We start from the raw sequence: 18,456 nt of genomic DNA on the forward strand, positions 1-18,456 counted from the left end.
AAACTCTGCTAAAATCGAGGGGGTGCTTGGTTCAGTAACCCCCAAAATAGAATAGAATTAACCAGGTTGGGAAAAGACCTCAAAGATCATCAAGTCCAACCTATCACCCAGCACCATCTGATCAACTAAACCATGGCACCAAGTGCCTCAGCCAGGCTCCTCTTGAACACCTCTGGTGGTGGTGACTCCACCACCTCCCTGGGCAGCACATTCCCATGGCCAATTAATTCTTTCCATGAAGAACTTTCTCCTCCCCTCCAGCCTAAACCTCCCCTGGCACAGCTTGAGACTGTGTCCTCTTGTTCTGGGGCTGGGTGCCTGGGAGAAGAGACCAACCCCCAGCTGGCTCCAACCTCCCTTCAGGGAGTTGGAGAGAGCAAGAAGGTCTCCCCTGAGCCTCCTCTTCTGCAGGCTAAGCAACCCCAGCTCCCTCAGCCTCTCCTCCCAGGGCTGTGCTCCAGACCCCTCCCCAGCTTTGTTGCCCTTCTCTGGACACCTTCCAGCACCTCAACCTCTTTCCTACCCTGAGGAAAATGCCTCAAAATGAGGAATGCCGCCCCAAAGCACCCAGCCCGTTGTGCGCGGAGCGCTCCGCGCCGCGGAGCCTCTCCCGGGCTGCTGTGGGTCAGCGAACGCTGCGGAGCAGGGCGCGGGGGGGGGGGGGGGCGGCGGGCGTCCAACGCGCCTATGCGCCCGGCCCCTCCCTGCGCCTGTGCGCCCGGCCCCTCCCTGCGCCCGGCCCCTCCCTGCGCCTGTGCGCCCGGCCCCTCCCTGCGCCCGGCCCCTCCCTGCGCCTCTGCGCCCGGCCCCTCCCTGCGCCCGGCCCTCCCGCCCGCCGGGGGGCGCGCTCCCGCGCGGGCGCACGTGGCGGGCCGCGGCGGCGTGCTGCGCGTGCGCCCTGTGCCGCCTCCCGGCGCCCTCCCGCGGCGCCTGCGCGCAGGAAGGGGCGGCGCGCGCAGGCGCGGGGCGCGGGCTGGCGGCGGCGGCGGAGGGGAATTAAAATGGAAGATGAGGAGGTCGCCGAGAGCTGGGAGGAGGCGGCCGACAGCGGGGTGAGGGAGGCGGCTCGGGGCGGTAGCGGGCGGCGGAGGGAGAGGCGGGGGCGGCGCGGCGGAGCTTGAGGAGGCGGCGGGGCGTGCGCGGCCGGGCGGCGAGCCCGGAGAGCCTGCTAGGCCTCTTAAAGGGACCGCGGCCTCGCCGGGCACCGGGGGGCTGCGGTCCGGCCCCGGGCGCTCCCATTCACGGCTGCTTCATCCCCCGCTGCCGGGGATGCCGCAGGGAGCCGTCCTGCCCGGCCTTCCGGCCCCATTTTCTCCTCTGTCTCCGAACCCACCCCTGTGTCCCTCCCCGGCCTTGCGGGGCTGCGGGCAGGGCGGCAGCGGTTGGTCATCGCGGGTCGCGGCCGAGCCCGGAACAAAGCTCCAGCTGCCGCCACACGCTTGTGGCGGGCGCTGGGAGGGCGGCGGGCGGCTCGCTGCCCGTGCTGAGGGGCTCTGACCAAACGTGCTTCTCCAGCGTCACGGCCAGGCCTCTGGGGCGAGGCTGCTGGGGGCAGTGGTGGCGCCGGGGCTGCTCATCCCCAGCCATTCCTGCCCCTGTCTGGAGGGGAACGTGCTTCCTCCTTAGGACAAAACGGGGTTGGGGGGGGTGGCGGGGGGAGTCCTAGTGTGGCCTAGAGCAGCTTCCAGCATCGTAGCTGAAGTTCTCTCTCCTGCTTTTAATAGCTGAAGTTGTCACCACGTCTCTCACGTTGAGAGGCTCTGAAGCACGTCTGTGCCTTGTGCTTGCAAGAGGAAAATCATTCCTTCGGCAGCAGCGTGGGTGGGGAAACTGCAGGCTATTGCCAACAGGGAGAGGAATCCGTCTCTGTCAGGCCATCTCCTGCTTTAGTCAGGAGTTCAGCGTCCTCCTTCCTGACCAGAGGGCAGAAGGACATCGTCACAATGACTTGGTGAGAGGCCTGAATTCGATTCTGGTCAGGAGCTTGGATTACTGCTGGCCAGAGAGAGGGGAGCCAGGCGGCGCCGGTAACTCAATGCCCTCGCAGCGGCCGGAGCCGTGCCAGGGGCAGGCTGGCGGCGGGAGCCAAGCGCTGGCCCTCTCCTCTTGCTGGTCACAGGGAGCCTCTGTCACTCACTAAATCCTGCCATGAAGGGACATAGCTTGTGTCTGGGGAGCTGATGATAGCTGTGGCCTTGAGTAATGGTTTAAAACCGTAGGGCTGCTCACAGCCCTCCTCTTGCTTGTCTTTCCTCTGTGTCCTTCCAGCTCATACCTTCTAGGGGGGTCTTTGCAAGCCCTTAGAAGGAAAAATCTCTGCCACCTGCCCTTTCTCAAGTCCTTATCCAGTGCAGGCTGCTGAGAACTTGTGTTCAAAAGCTTGGGGGTGTTTGTGCTGCTCAGCAGAGTGATTCCCTCAGCAGCCTCTGCCACGCTCGCAGCTGCTTTGGCAGTTGTCAGGGCTTTGGGTGTCTGCAGGAGCAGTTGGAGCAACAAGAGCAGCGAGCTGTCTGTGGCAGGAGTTCTCCTTATGTAAGGGAAGGGACAGGAGCTGCCTTCTGGCATCCATCATGGTTTAGGAAGGTCGTTTTCAAGCCTGGCCTGGCAGGAAGGAGATCCTGAGCTGTTAGTGTCTGCTGGAAGCAAAGCAGGAGGGAGCAGGGGAAGGCCTGACCTCATTTTCTTGTGGGCTCAGTGGGTGCTGGTGCAGACAGGGACTGTGGGCTCTCTGTGCTGCTACAGAAATCAAAGCTGCCAGAGGTAGGCAGATGAGAGAAGAGGAAGGGAGGGCAGGAAGAGGCTGTGCTGTAGAGCAGGCAGCGTGACCAACTCGCTGCTTAGCAGTTGGGTGCTCTTCTCTGCTCCTCAAACCCTGCTGCAGTCAGGCAGGGGAGCAGGGAGCAGCCTGAGTGAGGTGAGTCTTGTGAGGAAGGTGTGAGAGGAGAAATGCTGGGCAGGAAAAGCCTCTGGGCTGCCCTGGGCTTCTCATCACAGGGGTTTATTTTTGGTCTTAAGGAGTTCCCTTAATTTTCTTCTTCCCTCTTTATCTTCTTTGGCATGGGACTGAAGTGGTACAAGACAGGTCACAGAATCACAGAATGGGTTGGGTTGGAAGGGTCCTCAAAGCTCATCCAGTTCCAATCCCCCTGCCATGGGCAGGGACACCTCCCACCAGCCCAGGCTGCTCAAGGCCTCATCCAGCCTGGCCTTGAACACCTCCAGAGAGGGGGCAGCCACAGCCTCCCTGGGCAACCTGTGCCAGGGCCTCACCTCTCTCATGGGGAAGAATTTCTCCAGCATGTAAAGGTTTGAGATGAGGAAGTCATGGTCAGTACTTGAGGAATATGCAATAAACCCTAAGAGACCCCAAGGAGCAGCTTTGAAGACACATTTGCTCTTCTCCTAATGCCTTACACAGCTGAGACCCTGAGCTGTTATTTCTAGGATCAGGGGGAATGGAAAGAAACCAGAAATGGGGAGATTGAGATTGGCTGTGAGGAAGAAGTTGTTCCCCAGGAGGGTGGTGAGAGCCTGGCACAGGCTGCCCAGGGAGGTGGTGGCAGCCTCCTGCCTGGAGGTGTTTGCAGCCAGGCTGGAGGTGGCTGTGAGCAACCTGCTGTGGTGTGAGGTGTCCCTGCCTATGGCAGGGGGCTGGAGCTGGCTGAGCCTTGAGCTCCCTGCCAGCCCTGACAATTCTGGGATTCTTTAGACCCTTCAGCACATCTCACTGGAGGTGTTTAGACTGGATGAGGCACTTGGTGCCATGGTTTAGTTGATTAGGTGGTGTTGGGTGATAGGTTGGACTCATTGATCTCAAAGGTCTTTTCCAACCTGGTCTATTCTATTCTATATCTCAGAGGGAGTAGTAGAGGAGATCCATGGGGTCTGGGGTATGTCAGCTCCTTCCCTGTGTGTATGCATTTCATATCCCACCCTGGGGGTGTTCCTGAGGACAGAAACTACCTCAGATCTTCAGTGCTGGCTCTTTTGTGTCTAGTTTTTCATGTTAGGCTGCAGACTTCTGTTCTACTTGAGGCCTTAAAGAAGGTGGTTCCCAGAGGCAGCTCCTGTGGTCTCCTGGCTACAATGTCCTCATTTATCTCTTGCAAAACTGCCTTTCAAACCAGGAAGCACTGAGGGAACCCCCGCCAGGGAAAAAAACCCCACCTGACACAGATGATCTGCTTTGCTTTGGTCATTCAGCAGCTGGGAAAGAGAGCCTCAAGGATTTGTTTTTAGGGATATTTAATATGGCTTCTGCTTGTCTTTCAGTCTCCTGTCTCAGCAGCATTGCTTGCCAGAAGCAGGAGCAGCACCTTGGGTACAAGCCATCCCTCCCCCCTGAGTGCCCATATGCCAAGCAGATGCCCTCTGCTCTGGCAGCTTCACACTCCCCAGGGGTCCTGCAGGCACAGCAGAACTCCCTGGGGCCTCCAGATTTGTGTTCCCTAATTGCTGCCTAATGAAATCTTCACAACATTGGGGCAGTGGAGGAGGTTTTCCTTGTCCCTGAGTTCCAGATGGAAAACCAGCCTGGCAGGAACCAAGGAGCTGGCTGAGCTTGGAGGGCAAGGATGGGAGAGCTGGGGTTGAAACCTCAGTCTGGGCCTGTAAACACTACTGTGACTTCATCCATGGCTTGTTTTCCTTCTGGGTAGCTTCAGGGATGAAGGAACTCATGAGTGAGAAGTCTGCTTGAGACACTGAAGTTCAATTACCTCATTACACTGATAATTAGATGTCAAGGGGGGAAGCTGGGCTCCAAAAGCAGGGCAGAAGCCTCATGCCCAGGGTCACAGGTAACCCTCTGGCACTGGATTGATTGCTTATTACTTCATTATCTAGGCTTTGAATGTGTTCCTAATTAGTAACTTAGTTCAAGTCAGAATCCTTCAGAAACTCCTGGCACAAGGCTTGGCTCAGTGCCCCCTGCACTGGGTGAACAACTGGCTGATGGCTGGGCCCCAAGAGTGCTGGGGAATGGAGCTAAATCTGGCTGGTGTCTGCTCACCAGTGCTGTGCCCCAGGGCTCAGTTCTGGGCCTTGTCCTCCTCAATGTCTTTAGCAATGACCTGGATGAGGGCAGTGAGGTACCCTCTGCAAGCTTGCAGGTGGCACCAAGCTGGGTGGCTGTGTCCCCCCTGCTAGAGGGGAGGGAAGCTTTACAGTGGGGTCTGGGCAGGAGAGACCCATGGGCCAAGGCTCATTGTGTGAAGCTCAACAAGTGCCAGGTCCTGCCCCTGGGTCACAACCACCCCATGGGGAGCTCCAGCCCTGGGGATGTGGGGTTGGAAAGCTGCAGCTTGGAGAGGCACCTGGGGTGGGTTGGTTGGCAGCCACTGAGCAGGAGCCAGCAGTGCCCAGGGGCCAAGCAGGGCAATGGCCTCCTGGCTTGGGGCAGAAGCAGGGTGGGCAGCAGGGCCAGGAGGTGACCATCCCCCTGTGCTCAGCACTGGGCAGGCCACAGCTGGAGGGCTGTGCTCAGCCCTGGGCCCTCCCTGCAGGAAGGACATTGAGGGGCTGGAGGTGTCCAGAGCAGGGCAGCCAGGCTGCAGAAGGGCCTGGAGCCCCTGGGCTGGAGGAGGGCTGAGGGAGCTGGGGGGGTTGAGGCTGGAGGAGAGGAGGCTGAGGGAGACCTCACTGCTCTCTGCAGCTCCCTGCAGGGAGGTTGGGGTGAGGAGGGGGCAGGCTCTGCTCCTTGGTGCCCAGGGCCAGGAGCAGAGGCAATGGTTCCAAGCTGCCCCAGGGGAGGCTCAGGCTGGAGCTCAGGAAATATTTCTGCCCTGGAAGGGTTCTCCAGCTTTGGAATGGGCTGCCCAGGGCAGTGCTGGAGTCCCCATCCCTGGGGGGGTTCAAGGTGGGCCTGGTGCTTAGGGCCATGGTTTGGTGGTGAGGCTGCAGTGCTGGGTGGAGGCTTGGACTGGAGGAGCTTGGAGGTCTCTTATCACAGAGTATCTTTGGCTGGGAAATGTTGGCTCCCAGCAGGGGAAACCTCTCTGGGCTCAGCAGATCCCAGCAGGGGAGAGGATGTGAGCAGCCACCCAGCTCGGGCTGAACTTTGTCCCTCGACTGTGGGGCTGGGGGTTGTGACCTGCCTGTGTCACAGGGCTCTGTGAGGGCTCTTCCCTGGAGGCTGGGAGAGGACAAACCTTCGTTTTTGTCACCTCTCAGTGGTTGGTGGCAGGGGGCTGACTGCCATGGGTGTCACCCCCCAGGCAAGGCAGCAGGTTGGCTGGGCACAGAGGCTCTGGCTGGTGGCACTGGGAGTTGCTAAATGGGATCAAAGTACAGAGGAGTCAGAAGGGAAAGATTTTGGAGTGTGAGGCTGTGACCTCTGCTCACTGCTTCTGCCATCAAAGGATGAATTAATGGAGCTGTGGTGGGGCAGGAACTGCACCTCAAGGACAGCCCTGGGGATAGCTGCTGGGTTTTGTTGTCAGGGTGCTGAGGATGGGGCTTGACCTTCACACCCAAGGGGGTTTTGTGCAACTTCTGCTGAGTGTTTGCTTCAGGTGTTTGTGATTGCTCAAACAAATCTACAGACTGGGAAATGAAAGTTTCTGTTCCTGCTGCTCAGGAGAGTTTGAATATGGCTTCAGGTCCAGCTAGAGCAAAACCACCTGGGTTTAGAAGAGACTAATGGTGTGGGCAGCAGGAGCAGGGCAGGGGTTGTCCCCCTGGAGTGGGCACTGGTGAGGCTACACTTTGAGTGCTGGGGTCAGTTTTGGGGCCTTCATTCCAAGGAGGACATTGAGAGGCTGGAACAGGTCCAGAGAAGGGCAAGGAAGCTGCTGGGGAAGGGTCTGGAGAACAGGGCTGGGGAGGAGCAGCTGAGGGAGCTTGGGGGGTGTTGAGTGTGGAGCAAAGGAGGCTGAGGGGAGACCTGGCTCTCTACAGCTCCCTGAAAGGAGACTGGAGCCAGGTGAGGGTTGGTCTCTTCTCCCTAGTATCAGGTGATAGAGCAAGAGGAAATGGTCTGAACTTGTGCCAGGGGGAGGTTTGGGTTGGAGATGAGGAGCAGTTTCTGTCCTGCAAGAGGGACTGGAGCAGGCTGCTCGGGGAGGTGGTGGAGTCCCCAGCTGTGGAGGGGTTTCAGGGCTGTGGGGATGTGGTGCTGAGGGCCATGGTTTAGCACCAGCCTCGGGGAGTTTGAGAATGGGTGGACTGGAGGATCTGGAAGGGCTTTTCCCTGTGACACTGTGGGAGCAATGGTGTCTGTGGGTGGGCAGTGAAGAGGCTCCTTCCTAGCAGGGGCTGAGCAGGGCTCTGGGGATGCCGCAGCAAGCGCTGGAGGTGCGAAGGGCAGGGCAGGAGAAGGAGCCCCAGCCTCTGGAATGCTTTTGACGTGTCCATGCTGGGAATACCCTTTGGTGCCTGCCAGGCTCCTTCCCAAAAATACTGCTGGCTCTGCTTTCCCCTCCCCTGGCTGCCCAGCAGTGCTACCTACCCATGGGAGGTGGAAAAGCCAGCACAGCTCCCAAGCATCTGCGGCTTCCCTGGGCACAGCACCGCTGCCAGCACCCTGTGTCAGCAGGGGAACCTGGAGGATTAATTAATGGAGCAGCCTGAGTCCCAACAGCCTCAGGAATTGGAATGTTCCAGTAATTAATAGATGATTAATTTCTCTTCAGAGGAGAGAAATAGGAGCTGGCTTGGAGGTACTTTGGGATTATCTCCTCCTGCTCTGCCTTGTGAGAGTGGGTTTGCTGAAGCAGGTCCCTGCAGGTCCAAGCTCTTTGGTACCTGTGGACCTTTTTGGTAACCTCTGATGTTAAAATCTAATTTCCCCCCCCCCTAAAGACAAGAACATGACCCAGGCCTTGAAGTTCTCTTCTGCCCATGAACAAATGCCAGAGTGGCTGCTGGTGCTTTCTGCAAGCAGACAAAGCCAAGCTGAGAGAGTTGAGGTTGTTCATCCTGGAGAAGTCTCCAGGGGGACCTTCTGGTGGCTTTTCAGAGCTTGAAGAGGCTGAGCAGAAAGCTGGGAGGGACTCCTGAGCAGGGCCTGTTGCGACAGGACAAGAGGGGATGGTTTGGAACTGAGAGAGTGGAGAGAAGGGAGAAATGTTTGCCCCTGAGGGTGGTGAGAGCCTGGCCCAGGTTGCCCAGAGAGGTGGGAGATGTCTCATCCCTGGAACCATTCCAGGTGAGGTGGTTTGGAGCTCTGAGCAACCTGCTCTGGCTGCAGATGTCCCTGCTGACTGCAGGGGGGTTAGACTGGATGACTTTTGAGGGTCCCTTCCCACCCAAACCAGTCTGATTCTCTAGCATAAGGGTCTGGGTGAAGGCCAAGCCTCTGCCTCCTTCAAACATTCAGCTGTGGTTGCTCACTGAATTGACTCCAGAGAGCCAGCACTTATCTTGTTAGTCCTTCCCCCTATCAGCAGAGCCTGGAGCTGCTGTTATTTAGTCTGCTCAGAGCCTGCTGGCAGTGAGGGCAGGGTTGGTCTTGATACACATCCCACAGTGACTCCAGCAGAGGTCTTCAGACACCACCTTGGGCTGGCTCAGGCCTGAGGTTTGCTTGGGAACCTGCCTAGGCCCCCTGTGAATCTCAGGCTATGGAGGCAAGCTCCATGGGGACATCCTGCCTCAAGGGCCTTGTTTGGTGGGGTGCTGGGGAAAAGATTTCTCTGCAGCTTGCCCAAAACATCCCCAGGTCAGCAGCTGCAGCAGTGAGCTTCTCACTTAGGGCTGGAGCACCTCTCCTATGAGGACAGACTGAAGGAGCTGGGGAGAAGGCTCTGAGGTGACCTCCTTGTGGCCTTCCAGGATCTGAAGGGGGCTCCAAGAAGGCTGGGGAGGGACTGCTCAGGGTCTCAGGTAGTGATAGGACTGGGGGGGATGGAATGAAGCTGGGGGTGGGGAGATTCAGGCTGGAGGTGAGGAGGAAGTTCTTCCCCATGAGAGTGGTGAAGCCCTGGGATGGGTTGTCCAGGGAGGTGGTTGGGGCCCCAGCCCTGGAGGTGTTTAAGCCCAGGCTGGATGAGGCTCTGGGCAGCCTGCTCTAGTGTGGGGTGTCCCTGCCCATGGCAGGGGGGTTGGAGCTGGCTGATCCTTGGGGTCCCTTCCAACCCTATGATACTGTGAGAGACCCTGGGAGTGTGGCATCTCAGCACCAATTTGTGTCCTCCTGTGCTTTCCAGGAGGTTTTCTTGCTCCTGTGGTGCTTTGCTGGGGTTTTTGTGTTCTCTGCTTTCAAGGGCTGGCAGGATGGTTGTGGTGGAGCTGGGGTTGAGTTTCCATGACGTCCTCCCCTACCAATGCAGCTGAAATGTCACAGAGCAGTGTCTTCTTCAGGCTGTTTGTTTGGGTCCTGTTTAGTGCCCAGACATAATAGCACTAAAAATACTTTGCTGGGATTCTTTGCTAAGCTGGGGGTGTAAATGAGGCTTAGCTTTTGGTTACCTAGGGAAGTTTGTTTGGGAAATGAGAGCTGAGAGGAGCCTCCCAAGGAGGTCAGTGACTGGGGTTTGTACCCTGCAGCCTGCCCAGCTGCTGGGTCTGTGCTTGGTGATGCCATCCAGTGCCAGATCCAGAGGCCTGTGGTGCCTCTGGGCTGCTGCAGGGCTCCTCCCTCCCTAAGTCACAGCCTAATTTTCCCTCATTCCCCACACAGCTCAGTGCTGACTGCCCTAGCAGTGGAAGGGGAATGACATCAGCAGATGAGCAGCACCAGGGACTGATTTGCTTCTTGCCTTAAGAAGGAGCCATGCCAAGGTGTTTCTGCTTTGGAAACTGGTGTGGCCTGAGCTCCAGCATGATCTGACAGCTGCTGGAGCCTGCTGGAGCCCAGGCTTGCTTGTGCAGCTGGTAAAGGGCTGCCCCTTGGGGTTCAGAGACTGACAGAATGGCTTGGGTTGGAAGGGACCTGAAAGCTCATCCAGTTCCAACCCCCTGCCATGGGCAGGGACACCTCCCACCAGCCCAGCTTGCTCAAGGCCTCATCCAGCCTGGCCTTGAACACCTCCAGGCAGGGGACAGCCAGAGCCTCCCTGGGCAGCCTGTGCCAGAGTCTCCCCAGCCTTACTCTCAAGAATCTCTTCCTCACCTCCAGTCTCAATCTCCCCTCTTCCAGCTTCTCCTCATCCTGGCACTCCCAGCCCTTGTCCAAAGTCCCTCCCCAGCTCTCCTGAAGCCCCTTTAGGTACTGGAGGGCTGCTCTAAAGCCTCCCTGGAGCTTTCTCTTCTCCAGACTGAACTGGCCCAGCTCTCTCAGCCTGTCCCCACAGGGGAGGTTCTCCAGCCCTCTGATCTTCTTTGTGGCCCTTCTCTAAGAGGTCCATATCCTTTTTGTGCTGAGGACTCCAGAGCTGGAGCCAGCACTGCAGGTGAGGTCTCAGCAGGGCAGAGGGGCAGAATTATCAGGAAATGTTCTGCATGAGTAGGAGGAACCTGAGACTCTCCAGGACTTGCCTGGTGTGCTGTGATGGCAGAGTTTGAAGGGTATGGTCAGGCTTGGGGACAGGCTGCCCAGGGAGCTGGTGAGGTACTCAAGAAACCTGTGGCTGTGGCACTTGGGGACACGGTCTGCTGGTCATGGAGATCTTGGTAGAACCTTGAACTTGATGATCTTGGAGGTCTCTTCCAACCTTAATGATTCCAGGATTCCTTGGGATGAGTTTGTGTGTGTGGAGCAGGTGGAAGAGCTCTGGGGATCCTCTGTGGTAAGAGGAGCTGCAGGTGTGCTGGCAGAGGCTGCTGCTGGAGGAAGCATTGGCATGTGTGAGGAGCTGTGTGGCCCTGCTGGCAGGCAGTGTGGCAGTGACTCCTGGCAGGCTGGTTCTCAGGTCCAGCTGATGCTTTGCTCTGACAGCATCTCCTGGTCTGACAGTGCTGACCCTGGCCCTGGGGCTGGCCTGCACAGCCACCAGGAATGTGGCAGTGTGGCCTTTGTCCACACCACCCCTCCTGTGCCAGGAAGGAGAGGGGAGAGCAGAACCTCTCCTGCCTCGTGGCTGCCCTGGGGCTTGCCACACTTCTGTGCCCCGTGGTCCTCACCATGGCTCATGGAGCTTCTCTGATGTGCTTCTGGAGCCACCATGTGACACCAAACACCGAGTGCAGGAACTTGAGTGTGCCCTCCTCACCCCATCCTCCTGCCAGCCCTCTGAAGGGTTTGATGAGAGACACTGAAGGCAGCTTCCTTCCAGTCTGCTGTTTCCAGGAGGCCCTGGGAGGTTTGGTGAACTGTTGGAGCTGGAAAAAAGAAGTGTGGCCAGCACCTGGGGAGAGGTGGCTCTGCCCTTCAAGTGAGGTCTCACCAGAGCAGGGTAGGAGTGCTGTGTCCAGCTCTGGGGCCCACCACGCAAGAGGGATGTGGACCCGATGGAGCTGGTCCAGAAGGGCCACCAAGATGATCAGAGAGCTGGAAAACCTCTCCTGCAAGGACAGGCTGAGGGAGTTGAGGCTGTTCAGCCTGGAGAACCTCCAGGGAGACCTCAGAGCAGCCTTCCAGCACCTGAAGGGCTCCAGAAGAGCTGGGGAGGGACTTGGGACAAGGGCTGGGAGTGCCAGGATGAGGAACAATGGCTCTGAGCTGGGAGAGAGGAGACTGAGAGTGGAGATGAGGAAGGAATTCTTGAGTGAGGGTAGGGAGAGCCTGGCACAGGCTGCTCAGGGAGGCTGTGGCTGTCCCCTCCCTGGAGGTGTTCAGGGCCAGGCTGGATGAGGCCTTGAGCAAGCTGTGCTGGTGGGAGGTGTCCCTGCCCATGGCAGGGGGTTGGAACTGGCTGATGTTTAAGTTCCTTTCCATCCAAACCATTCTAGGGTTCTATGATCTTAAGGTCTTTCCAGCTAGGCAGTTCCATGATTCACCTGTGTCCTGCCCTTCAGCTCAAGGCCACATGAAGCCCCTGATTCATACAAACCCTCACCTCCCAGTTCACTCCAGTAGGAACTTCTGCTTCCCACCCACTTTGTTGTTGCCCCCAACTGATTTACTTCCTCCTGGCTGGAGGGAGAGCTCCCAGGAGCTGCTGGCCTGTGCAGCTGCCTGACCAGACACTGAGCTTTGGCATCTTGCAGAGGCTTGTGCTCATTCCCTGCTTACTGGGGCATCAGGGAATTGCCATGCAAACCCAGTTTGCTTCCTGCCTTGTGCCTGCTGAGGTTTGTGACAGCAGGGAGAGGCTCCTCTGGCAGCCAGCTTAAATCAGCCCCAAAAGTAGAGCAGCCTCCTCCTCCTCCTGCCAGGAGCTTGGAATTTCCTTCACTGTTGCCAGTTATGTGCTGGTGAAACTAGGACACAGGTAGGGTGGTTTGGGGTTTTTTTTTCCCCCTCCTCTTTTTCATTGATGATTAAAGGAAGCCACAGCCCTTCAGAGGCTCTTTTTATAGCAGCAGCAGCAGGCCTGAGGATCTAAAGATACCAACACCAGGGGGGGAGGGAGGTTACCTGAGGAGACAGCCAGGCCTGAAAGCTGCCTCAGTATTTTTTTGCCCCTTCTTCTGTGCAGCAACGTTTCTGGGTGTAATTGCTCCTCTTGCAGCAGGTAAACACCTTGGCCAAGGTAGGCACAAGCCCTGGAGAGGAGCTGCCGTGCCTGCCTGCCCTCGGCACCGGGGCGATTGGTTCATCTCCCCGGCGAGCCGTGACTCGGCAGCTCTGCTTGCCAAGGCAGGGAGAAGCTCAGGAGGGCTCAGCTCTGCTCTGACGAGTCCCTGGGTGCACGTTGGGCAGGGCAGGGACTTTTTCTGGGGGGGGGGGGGGAAGGAAGGTTCTTGCAGCAAGCAGCAGGAATGTGGACCTGCCAGCCAGGCCTCCCAGTGGCTGCGGGCTCTGGGGCTGGACTCCAGGCTGTGGCCTGATGCGCATCGCCCCAGCCAGCTGCCGCTGCTCTGCCCCGGGAGGTTTGGCGCCGGTTCCTCTTGCACCTGGAGGTCCCTTGCTGTGTGTTCCCATGGCTCTTCACCCTTGACAGAGCTTCCTTGCCACATGAAGTCCTTAAAATGCTGCCCTGCCACCACGCCGTGCAGCATCCGCAGGCTGCTGTAGGTGCACGGGTGGCTGCGGGGGGATGGATGCTGTGACTTTGCTCCTCTCTGCCTGCCGGTTTGCAGGTCACTGCCTGCTTTGTAGGGTCACTGCTGAAGATGGAGGTTAAAGCTGTGGGCAGACAGCAGACTCCCAGTCTCCAAGAAGCAGCTACAGGTTTTCATTGTTCTCTCCTTCCTTTGTAGGAAATAGACAGACGGTTGGAAAAGAAGCTGAAGATCACACAGAAGGAAAGGTAACCACGCTGCAGGGGTTGCTAAAACGCCTTCCTGGGTCCTGAGGAGTGGGAACAGTGGGGGAAGAGCTTCAGACTGAGCAGAGAGAGTGCTGGGCTGGAGGCCAGGAGTAGAGAAGCTCAGTACCACTAGATGGCCCTTTGAGTCTGTAGCTGGGGAAGGCTTCCTGAGAGTGATTTTGTTTCAGAGTTGTGTCTGGATGCAGCCACAGCTCTGGGGAAGCCATTAGAGCAAAAGCCACTCAAAGGAAGAAATAGATGAGTCAGGCAATCCCAGCTCATGGCCCTGAAGTGGCTTTCTGGCTCTTGCATCAGCGAGGCTGTTCTTTTCCTGCTTCCTTTGGGTCAGGGTGTGTGTGTTTGTGTGCTCTTGTCATCAGCAAAAATATTTGGGCTCACTTCTGACAGGCTTGTTGGCTTTTTAAACCCCCCCTTTGGTTAGTCACCCACTTCAAAAGAGTCGTGGTGCTGCTTCTCTGGAGCTTCCAAACAGAGAAGGGACCACTGGAACAGGCTGCCCAGGGAGGCTCTGCATGCCCCCTCTCCCTGGAGATGTTCAGGGCCAGGTTGGATGGGGCCTTGAGCAAGCTGGGCTGGTGGGAGGTGTCCCTGCCCATGGCAGGGGGTTGGAACTGGATGATTCTCAAGGTGCCTTCCAACCTATACCGTTCCAGGATTCTATATAAACAAGAGGCAGGGCCCAAGGCTGGCTCTGAGAAGCAAATTGTCAGGGTTGGAGTGGAAGGTTCGGAGTCCTGGTGAAAGGAGCCCTAAAAGCCTTTGAAGGGGATTTTGCTGAGGGGCTTGTTCCATCCCATTGGATATCAGGAGCAATTTCTTTCCTGCAGGAGTGGTCAGGGGTTGGCACAGCCTGCCCAGGGAGGTGGTGAAGTCTCTGTCCCCATCCCTGGAGGTGTTCACGAAACCTGTGGCCATGGCACTGTAGGGCATGGTTTGATGACCATGGTGGTGGTGGGTTGCTGGTTGGACTTGGATGATCTTGGAGGCCTTTGCCAACCCAAACAGCTCTGTGATCTCTTCAAGTAAAAGTGCTAAAACTTCTGCCCAGTGTCTGCTTCCCCTTCCCTCAGCTGTGGGGCCTGCTTTGCTCTCCCATACCCAGCCAGCCTCCTCCACAGCCACCTGCTGTGCCCCTTCTGCTTCGGGGCTTCCAAACCTAATGAGGTCTTTAATGATGCCTCTCATCAGGAGGAGCCCCCGGCCGGGCCCAGCCCCCACTCCTGGGCTTTCCTTTCCTTCTTGCCCCCAGCAGAAAGTCCAAATCTCCTCCCAAAGTGCCCATCGTGATCCAGGACGAGAGCCTCCCCGCAGGGCCTCCCCCGCAGATCCGCATCCTGAAGAGGCCAACCACCAACGGGGTGCTCAGCACCCCCAGCTCCGCCAGCAGGCCGGCCCTGCCCGTCAAGTCCCTGGCGCAGCGCGAGGCCGAGTACGCCGAGGCCAGGAAGCGCATCCTGGGCAGCGCCAGCCCTGAGGAGGAGCAGGAGAAGCCCATCCTGGACAGGTGAGCAGACTCCTGCCAGAGGTTGAGGGACCCTGCTCTGGGTAGGTGAGGGGACCCCAACTCTAGAAGGGTGAAGAAACCCATCCTAGATGGGTGAGCAGACTCCTGCCAGCTGGGTGAGGGACCCTGCTCTGGGTAGGTGAGGGGTCCCCAACTCTAGAAGGGTGATGAAACCCATCCTAGATGGGTGAGCAGACTCCTGCCAGAGGCTGAGGGACCCTGCACTGGGTAGGTGAGGGGACCCCAACTCTAGAAGGGTGATGAAACCCATCCTAGATGGGTGAGCAGACTCCTGCCAGCTGGGTGAGGGACCCTGCTCTGGACAGGTGAAGGGTCCCCAACTCTAGAAGGGTGATGAAACCCATCCTAGGTGGGTGAGCAGACTCCTTCCAGAAGGGTGAGGGACCCTGGTCTGGATAGGTGAGGGGACCCCAACTCTAGAAGGGTGATGAAACCCATCCTAGATGGGTGAGCAGACTCCTGCCAGATAGGTGAGGGGACTCACAGGTGAGCAGACTCCTTCCAGCTAGGTGAGGAACCCTGTTCTGGATAGGTGAGGGGACCCCAAGTCTAGAAGGGTGAAGAAACTCATCCTAAATGGGTGAGTAGACTCTGTCCAGAAGGTGAGGCACCCTCTTCTGAGTAGGTAAGAGGTTCCCCAGTCTAGAAGGGTGAGGAAACCCATCCTAGACAGGTGAGCAGACTCCTTCCAGAAGGGTGAGGGACCCTATTGTGGGTAGGTGAGGGGATCCCAACTCCAGAAGGTGAGGAAACCCTTTCAAGATGAAGAGACTCCTTTGGATGGGTAAGGGACCCTGTTCTGGGTGGGTGAGGGAACACATCCTAAGTGAGGGACCTTGTTCCAGGTGGGTGAGGAGCCTACCCCAGATAAGGGGGGGACTTCATTCTAGATGGGTGAGGATGGACAAGGGGACACAGTCTTGGCCTCCCTCTTACCCCCTGTACAAAAGGGGCAAGAGAAAGGAGCAGAGAAGTTACACTTAGCCAGAGCAGTGCAGCCAAGGCCAAGCAGAAGCAAGTTGGTATCTCCCAGCCCAAGAAAGCGAGAAGAGAGAAGTTGTTGTTTCCATTCCTAGCTTAAGTTCCTTCTCTCTCCAATGGATTGTTTAGAACTATCATTCTTTTCCTTTTTACCCCCAGCAGTGATTTATTTACACTTCACAGGAAGTTTCACATAAATATGGGGAAAAATGTTTTCCCTGTGAGGGTGCCAGAGCCCTGGAGCAGGCTGCCCAGGGGGGTTGTGGAGTCTCCTCCTCTGGAGATACTCAAAAGCTGCCTGGATGAGATCCTGTGGGATCTGCTGTGGCAGGGGGATTGGACTGGGTGATCTGTGGAGGTCCCTTCCAGCCCCTGAAATTCTGTGATTCTCACTTTTGTGCAAGGGGGTGTGGGTGGGCAGGGAAGGAGAAGCTAGTAGCTTCCCCTGGTCTTTAAGCAGGGAGATTCCTGTGCTGTTTGTTAATATCTGCAAGTATTGTAAATCCTGAAGCTAGTAGCTTCCCCTGGTCTTTGCCACCTGGTGTTGGTGACCCTCCTCTGGCAGGGGGGGGTTGGGCTGGATGATCTCTCGGGGTCCCTTCCAGCCCCTGGCATTCTGTGGGTCTGTGATTCCTACTTTCTCTTCAAGATCTGTGGAAAAGATTTTTAAAGACATAGCCTAAAATCAACCAGAGTCGGCCAAGAGCTGACCTGCACAGCTGCCTTCTGACCCCAACCCCCTCTGGCCCTGTCCCCCTGCAGGCCGCCGAGGATCTCGCAGCCGGAGGACAGCCGACAGCCCAACAATGTGATCAGACAGCCGCTGGGTCCCGATGGCTCGCAGGGCTTCAAGCAGCGCAGATAAACGCCGGCAGGAGGCGCCGGGCCCGGCCGGGACGGACAGACGGACTCGAGCAAAGGGAACTCCCTGGTTTATTTGCACTGTGATTCCCCCCTTTGCTCTGCCCACTGTGACCTTCAACCCCCACGCACTGTGACCTCCCCTCTCCACACCCACTGTGAGCGGCAAACCGAGAAGGGCTCGGTCCCCCCTCCGGAACAGAACAACAGAACGGAGCAAAAGGAGGAGGGAAGGGGACAAAGGAGGTCGGGAGGGGGGTGGGAAGGACTCGGGGTGGGTGCAGGGAGAGAGCCCTGTGAGTGCCACCGGGGTCGAAGGCGGCGCCAGCAATAATGGTTGTGCTCCAAGCCTGGCATTTGAAGGCAAAGACAAAGCAAAGCAAAGAAGCCAAGGGGGAGGCTCTCCCCGGCTGCCCGCGGTGCTCTCGTCGCCTCCGGAGCAACTCCGCTTTCCAAGGAGCTCTTTTTAGTTCTTTTTGAGTCTTTCTTTTGGGGTTTGTTTTCCCTTCTTCTGTGGAGCAGCTCCACAAGAGTGCATGGGAAAAGGTTGGGGGTTTTTTTAAAGCCTTGGGTTGAACTCTGGAGAGGTTTTCCTCTTGGGTTGAACTCTGGAGAGGTTTTCCTCTTGGGTTGAACTCTGGAGAGGTTTTCCTCTTGGGTTGAACTCTGGAGAGGTTTTCCTCTTGGGTTGAACTCTGGAGAGGTTTTCCTCTTGCAAAACAAAACAGAACAAAAACAAAAGGAGTTTTGATGAATATTTTTGTTGCCATTTCCATGGCTTGGGTTTGGCAAACTCCTGCTTCTGGTTCTCCTGCTGCCAAGCACCACGGGGAGGTGGGCTCCTGCCATACCTGGCCTTGCCCAGCGCCTTGGGGAGCCTTCATCTCCTTCACATCTTGCACCTCTGTCAAGCTTGGCTGGTGTTTTTCTGCTGGCTTTTGAGGACAAGCTTCAAAATGCAGCTTTCAGTTGGTTGGGTTTTTTTTCCCTTTCTTTTTGGTTTTGTTTGTTTTTTCTCCTGTGTCTGGGGAGAAGGGAATGTAGATGGATCCCACGGAAATCCCAGCTGCCTGGCTGCTGTTCCTGCCGGCTGGGGAAGGATTGGGGCTCCACGGCGAGGAGGAGAAGAGCTGGGCGCCGCTCTGCTCCGTGAAATAAGGAGGTGGCCAAGGAGGAGCCCAGCTCTGGACTGTGGAACAGGCAGGCACCGCGAAGGCTCCCGTGGGTGTCTCGGTCACGGTACGAGCTGCCTTTGCCTCCTCAAATGGCAGACATCAGGGTAAACCCAACAGCCTTGGATACAGTGTGGATGCTTCCACCGTCTTCCCGGCTCCTCGTGAGGCTTCAGGGAAGGGATTTTGCTCCCTCCAGCTCCTGGGAAGAGGACGAGGAGGCTCGGTGGTCCGCAGGAACGTGGCTGTTCCCCCTCGGATGAAGCTTGACCTTACCATCGCTTGAGAGCGAGGGAGGAGATGAACACTAAAAGCTCTGCGCGGAGGGGGATGGTACCCAGAAACCAGTCCTGGTTCCCGACGGCTGAGGCCGTGGGGGCGCAGCCTTCCCGGGCCGCTTCGTGCTCAGCGGGCTCAAGGGCGAAGGAGCGAAGCGGCGCCGGCGCGGGGAAGCGACCCCACGGCAAGAGGGGTCCTGGAAACCTTGGCCTCAAAACCAACCAAACCGGGAAAATAAAACCTCCCTGTGTGCAACCGAACCTGCTGCGGCGTTCATTAGCTGACGGAAGGACCTGGCGAGGCGTGGGGGTGGGCGGGCAGCTGGCCACCACCACCCCCCCAGCTGCTGGGGCGTTGACGTGGAGGGGCTGGGTCTCATTTTTGT

General features: G+C 57.7%; 1 protein-coding gene across 1 annotated transcript; it reads left to right on the forward strand.

The window, feature by feature from the left end:
- Positions 1 to 533: 533 nt before the first annotated feature.
- SZRD1 (SUZ RNA binding domain containing 1) lies at positions 534 to 17,199 on the forward strand. Its single transcript, XM_054175648.1, has 4 exons — positions 534 to 1,052; positions 13,183 to 13,232; positions 14,503 to 14,757; positions 16,522 to 17,199. Exons 1-4 carry the CDS (start codon positions 534 to 536, stop codon positions 16,622 to 16,624), a joined length of 927 nt encoding a protein of 308 aa, XP_054031623.1. The 3' UTR covers positions 16,625 to 17,199.
- The last annotated feature ends 1,257 nt before the right edge of the window (positions 17,200 to 18,456 follow it).

Source organism: Dryobates pubescens, chromosome 33 (assembly GCF_014839835.1).
Source record: "Dryobates pubescens isolate bDryPub1 chromosome 33, bDryPub1.pri, whole genome shotgun sequence".
NCBI lineage: Eukaryota > Metazoa > Chordata > Aves > Piciformes > Picidae > Dryobates > Dryobates pubescens.